Source organism: Zootoca vivipara, chromosome 9 (genome assembly GCF_963506605.1).
Source record: "Zootoca vivipara chromosome 9, rZooViv1.1, whole genome shotgun sequence".
Taxonomy (NCBI): Eukaryota; Metazoa; Chordata; class Lepidosauria; order Squamata; family Lacertidae; genus Zootoca; species Zootoca vivipara.
Window position 1 is genome coordinate 43479439 of NC_083284.1, and position 6550 is coordinate 43485988.

At 43.5% G+C, this 6550-nt stretch overlaps 1 protein-coding gene across 3 annotated transcripts in view; it reads right to left on the minus strand.

The window, feature by feature from the left end:
- MARCHF1 (membrane associated ring-CH-type finger 1) overlaps positions 1–6038 on the minus strand; it is a 125625-nt gene extending 119587 nt beyond the window's left edge. For 2 of the 3 annotated variants that reach the window (XM_060278683.1, XM_060278682.1), the window contains exon 1: positions 5190–6038. In XM_060278683.1, coding sequence (XP_060134666.1) covers positions 5190–5288 — 99 coding nt within the window. In that variant the 5' untranslated portion in view covers positions 5289–6038. The remainder of the gene's footprint in view (positions 1–5189) is intronic. The other variant, XM_035111599.2, reaches the window with a different exon arrangement.
- Positions 6039–6550: the final 512 nt, after the last annotated feature.

The window sequence follows — 6550 nt, forward strand, 5'->3', positions numbered from 1 at the left end:
GATCCTCTGTCTTATTGGTTTCCTCCAAAAGGCAGCACTGTGATTGCTTGATATTGTTCCCTCCAAAATGTATCCCTTCCTAGCTAGTCCCCTGTCCCTATAAATGTAGCTTTCCTCTCCTCAGTCTTCAGTCTTGTTCACTTTAATAAAGAGCTGTTACTAGAGAACTGTCTCCAGCATGTTTTGTCAAGAGAGCTGAAATCACAAACCCCACGTCACAACAGTACTCATCATATATTATCATTTTTTATGTTTTAAATTTGTTAGTCACTTTATCTTGTCCAGGGCAACCCAAAGCAATTTAATTTAGTGCAGTGCTAGGGAAGCCAGAGGCAAAACACATCCCTTCATATGAAGTACAATGCTAATATTAAAGTGAAACTAAAGTTCTAGTTTTCAACTACAGAACTAGAAGAAAGTTGGTGAACTCTATTTTCTGAAAAGTAGGTCTAAAGCAAAGTTTTGTAGCACTTTTCTGAAGGCTGCAAAGTACTTGTACTGTATAAGTATCAAAATACATGCCTCCGAAAACCTACAATTCAATTGAAGAAGAATAGTTACATAATGCTTTAGACTAAGTGAGAGCAACAGATTTTAAATTATTACTTTTATTCAACTCATCATCAATACAGTATTTGGATTAGTAAACTGTGCTGCTTCTGAGATTAATGAATTGCATTTCTAGCAGTTGTTCTTAACAAGAAACCTGAATATGCTCAATCTGTAACCAATTCCATTTACATAGTCACCTTATTAAATAAACCATCTAGTAAGAAACTGCTGCAGCCAAGCAATAACTGAAGAACAACAATTAATATTTTCTTTTGCCTTATCCCCATAAAAAAGGTTCGATATTTTACAGGGATTATAGGCAGCAATGAAGTGAATACAAGGTACTTGTTTTGACCTAAATAATTTGAGATTTGTATTGCAAGATGTTCAGAACTTTACTTTTAAGTTATCAGTTTAACAGAAATCCCCTGGCATACAGAATCCTGCTATTAACAAGAAAGCATCATCAGTACCAACCAAATTGTTTATCCCTGTCACATATGTGCACCTTGTTGAACAAGCATAAAACTTGGAGACAAACACACAGAAATAAAACATGAAGCACAACATATTACTAACATACATATAGCCTTTTAGAACATGTAATGTGCTTCACATACATTATATCACTGCAACCCATATAAAATAACTAATAAAGTAGATCAGTGTTACCGTATCATCTGCTATATCAGGAATGAAACCTGAGAGAGGAAGAGATAACGGCTTGCCTATGAACACACAGTGAATTCATGGCAGAGATAAGATTCATACCAGAGATTTCCTAATTTGTAACTACTGTAAATATCTTAGCCACTAGACTGTGCAAGCTCTCATAGACCTAAACTTTATAGCAAAACATTAACATTCTGCTGCCTACCTTTACTGCCCTCACTAGCATGCAGCAGGAAAAGCTACATCTACCTATTATTCTGTACAGCAGATGGTAGACACACAATGGGATCAGGCATGGTCGTACAGTACTGCCAAATTCCCCTGCACAATTGTATAGCTAGAGACACAGCTGCATGGAGAAAGGCAAGCATGGACACAAGGAGCCAGTCAGTCCTTACTGATCTTGGAAAAGGTACAGCTATAACAACTGCTATCTATGCATCTCCCCACGCGAATAGTGGGTCTCACAACAGTCTTTTTTTATATCATCATGCACCAAAGTACACAACTGCAGTGGAGACTTTGACAATGTGAACCCATCGCAGACTGTGAACCTGAGCACATTCACTTTCAAGCCTTGCATTTAGAATTATACTCTAAAGTGACAATTCTCTGAATGCTTTCCTGGAAGTAACCACCACTGAACACAGCAAGACTTTACTTCCGAATAAATATGCAAAGGATTGTGCTATTCTATTCTATACCTTAGTAGCCTAAATGTTTTTTTAATCATAGCTCCTTAGTGGAGGAGCTAGTTCAGGGAGGTTTTCAAACAGTGTTCAAGTGTCCCATGGCGACTTATCAGATGTTCCCTAATAAATCAAACAGTAGCAGAAGACAAGCTTCCCTGGAAAGGCAGCTCGCTCACCATGCTCCATCTACATGTGGTAGACTTCATTCTCAGTTCCGATGGGGCAACAGTGAGATTCAGCAGACCTTCCAGTGCTCTGGGGGAACTGCATGTAAGCCCTAGACTGAACATGTCCCAAATCATCTTTAATGTGGTGGGGGTTCCGTAGCAAACAGGTTTATAGGAAAAAGATTCCCTGAAAGAAACTCATAAACCAAATTTGTACATTTGTTAAGTTAGTGGGCTGATGTCTCAATTTCATCCACTATTTCAGAAACATGATATTCAGCTCTCATTTCTCAGAACAGAAAACAGCAATTCCTTTCATTATTATCAATCTTAACAAAAGAAATGCTGAAGAAGGGAACTACTGACTATGGGATCATTTCCTCAAGTGGTAAAATTGGGGATCTTTTGATGTGGTCAAAGTGAAGAAAATGGAGGATATGGAGCAAGAAGAATGTGCCCCCAAGATTAGTCTGGCAAAGGATTTAGAGGGAGGGTTGGGGCAGATCAAAACAGAAATTCCAAGAAAGTGTCCTCCAGTCTTACAGTTCTGTAGAAGAAACAGCTGTAGGACCAGGAGGCTATTTTACTGATCAGATCTGCTAAAATGACCCCAAGTCTGGAAAGCATGTAGAGTTGAAAGAGTTCGTGTTTTGCAACTGAGATTGATGCACACTTTACTTAAAGCAAGAGCAAAATTAGGCTTTATTTCACCTGGGTCATAGACAGGTTTGCATGTGTGCACACACAGAGAGAGAGAGGCTGGGAAACTCAATGGCAACCCTCTGGAGGCTTCATCCAGCACAAAAAGCCTGGCTAGCGCCCCCCTCTCCCCCAGTAGCCATAGCACTGCTTAAAGACAGTAACAAAACCATGGAGCAGTAAAAACAAGAGGGTCTTTTCAGACACTTTAAAGTACACTGAATGCTGCTCAAAACTGCATATCCTCCCCCAATTTACCCTCAAACAAGTCATTCAGGTACACTGTGAATCTAGGCTACTCATACATAGAACAGACTGTTCAGGATTGGACCATGATTTCCAAAGATCTGAATAAAGCATTCATGGATCTACTAGACACTCACTACTGTGTATGAACAGTTTTGTGTAGGAAGTTTTGTTTTCTTTGAAAGAGGAGTGATGTGAATGAAAGTGGAAAGATTCTGCACAAGAGAAGACAATCTTACCACACATATCTTTTCTCATTTTTTTCCATCAAAACCTTTGTTTTTACGATGGTTTCTGAACCCTCTTGAATACTGCTTCCGTAGCCCACCATGAGGTTCTGAAACGCAATGCTTTTTAACAAGCAGCTCAAGCTAAAATTAAACTAAACTCAAATTACACACAACTAAGCACTTCATTAAAAAAAAAACACCTCCTCAAAATGAGGAAAGAATCCATTAAAGAAATCTTTCATTTTCTTTGTGTTTGCATAATGGGTTCTGGAAGAGACAGGAGCTCAGTTAGGGAGCATGCACTATGCATGCAAAAGGTACCAGCTTCAATCCCCAGCATCTTTAGGTAGGGCTGGGAGACATTCCTGTTTGAAACCCTGGTGAGCCACTGTCAGCCAGTGTGGACCAATGGTCTGACTCAGTATAAAGCAGCTTCCTACATTCCCATGACAACAATTCTGTTGCCTCACCCTAACTAAAACACTTACGTAACTGAGAATTATGCTGTTAACTCATCATTCTGCCAACTTTATACTTTCCCCCTTTTCCAAGCCCCCCCCCTTTTTGGTCTTTGAACCACTTTCACTTTAAAGTTAATCCCTCAACCATGAAAACTCTTAATCTGATACTTCACAGTTTTCAGCATCATGTTTGATTATTCATTTCAGTCCATTTTAGGGAAAATAATATTTAGTTGCTTTGGAAGAATAACATCAAAGGAGGCTGTACCTGGAAATAAGGGAGCCATAATCACTGCATTAGTTACAAGTCAACTGCAAAGGCTAAAAGAGGCTCTCAGCCAAGTGTTAATAAATCTACTGCTATTTTACACAACTTACTAGACAAATTGCAAAGGCATAAGCTGTTGATATCTGAAACCGAAAAGGAGGTCATATAAACCATAAAAAAGAGTTACAGTAAAATGCAACATAGAAATGCAGTCAATTTTCCCCAAGTCAAACATTCAAATATTCCAATTTGTTCTCTTCCTGTCACAGTTATTCACAGCTGAAAATATGTGTGTTAAAGGTTAATTATGCATGTTTACTAGGCAACGTTTTAAAAAGGAGCCAAGTGGCTTCAGGAGTCACAGCAGTTAGTTTTCCATACACCATCAAATAATTTAACTACAAAGTCACCTGCATATATTTACCTTGCATAAACTGGAATCTGTGCCACAAAATACTTCTGTACATCTTAATTATTGTTTGTGGACTGTTAACTATATACGTGTAAGCATTTAGGAGCTCATAATTTATTATTCAACAACAAGAGTTTCTTCCATGTAAGACAGAGAACAATGGAAATGGGGGGGGGAACAGATGGGTTTCACATGAAAACAGAGAATTCTTAAATATGCTTGTACGTCACACATGCACATTCAGTGGACTACTGATATTGCTACTTTGTTGCTTTTTTCCATTTAAGAAAGGGTTTGCTTTATGTCATTCCCTTTTGCAACACTCTCCCACCACCACCACCACCACCCGCCTCCTCTGGAACAAGACGCTTCGTTGCCTTTCAGCGCAGCCACCTGAAAAGTACAGAGGGAACAATGCCCATTGTCTGCCTAAGTCACTGGACCATATCTCTCCCTTGTACGTACACACACACACACACACACACACACCTAGGGGAGTCTCACGCGAAACACTTGCATCCTCTTCTCAGCGCCGTCCCTTATACATGCGCCAACCCCTCCCATCACCCAGGGATGCATTTGAGAATCCTGCATGTCAAGCGTCAGCGAAGACTTGCATCTCCGCGCGCCGCAACCATGTGTGCAGCAGCTGCTGCCCTCCAAACCTCACGCCTCCTGCCTCTGTAAACGGGGTGTGGGGGGGCATGTGGATCTTCTACGAACCCTCCTCCCACCCTTTGGGGCCGTGGCAAGCGCGATTTGCCCCGGCCGAGCGCCCCTGCTCTCTTACCTCGACTTCCTTGTTCTTCTCTTTGTTTCTGCCCATCGAACTTCTCCCATTGCTGGCCGTCTCCCGCGCGGGGACTACGGAGATCCGCTGGAGAGGCATTTTGACAGGGCTGCAGGTTGCCGGAGCCTGATTGGACGCCTCCGAGCTCCGCTCTCTCCGAAGAGCCCACCTGTATAATAACTGTTCATATCCTTGCGTGGCCAGACATGGAGCTGTTTCGAGCGCGCGCAGCTTGGGGAGGGCGGGGTGGGGGGCAAACCCACGCGGTTTTCCCGCTAACAATAACAGCGACAACAACAACAAAAATAAAATATATTTATGTAAACCACTTCCACCCCGGTTAACCTAAGTAGAAAGAGAGCGGTCCAAAAAGAGGCGTCATGATAATCCAGAGAGTTTGGAAAAAATTCTCCGCCAGGCGAGTTACTGCGGGTCAGGAGAACTCCGCCGCTTCGCCAGTGGCGCAGCCGCCGCCTCCTCTTCCCCCGCCTGCTTCCTTTCTCCAGAGCATTGTGGGAGACGATTCAATTTCTCCGCTGCCCTAATAACTGTCATGGAAACCGAGGGGAAGCTGGGCCCCGGTTAAAAAGCGCTTCCTTTCGCGGCTCCTTCCATATTTGCTGCGACAGCGGGCGAGGCGGCGTCGTGCGTCGACGGCTTCTTTCCTGCTTTTTCTTCCTGCGGGAGCGCCTAGCCGGAACCCGACCCTCTCGCGCCGCCGCTTGAAGTAATAATAAGAGAAAAACCGAGCGCGAGGCTGCAAGGCGGCTTAGCGTCCTATTTTGGAGCCAAATCCCCTCCTCGGGAAGCGCGGCGAGCTCGCCGTGTCCTTCATGCGCCTCGCGTAATCTGTTTAGGTTTCAAAGGAGCTGCTTGGGACCGGGGATGGGGTGGGGGGAGGGAGGGAGGGAAGCAGCTGCGGTTGAAACGTAATGCTATTAAAAAGTGGGGGGGGAGTGGCACCCACAAAGAAGCGACTGGAATTGGGTCTGCCCCCCAAGGTGGCCAGGAGAAACGTGAACCCGCTCTTTGCAGCTCCTCCACACTAGGGCGCACAGCCTGCCCTTCCGCTCTCAGCCAGAGTTCAACAAGGTTTAGCTTTGGATTTAATGATCACGGTTCAGCTCCGTGGCATTTGCCTCTGAGGATGTACAGAGTGCCATGGCAAGGGTTGGAGATCAGCCAAACTTGGAGCCTCGGGACAACCTGTTTAGACCTAGCCCAGGATCGGAACTTGTGAAATGCTCTCCGGGGGCTTTAGGAGCTAACTCCTAGGAGCTCAAAATATTTGAAGGGGTCACTGGCATCCCACAAAGTTAATGGGCACTGCATCTTGTGATTGATTATGCAGGGCTTACCTG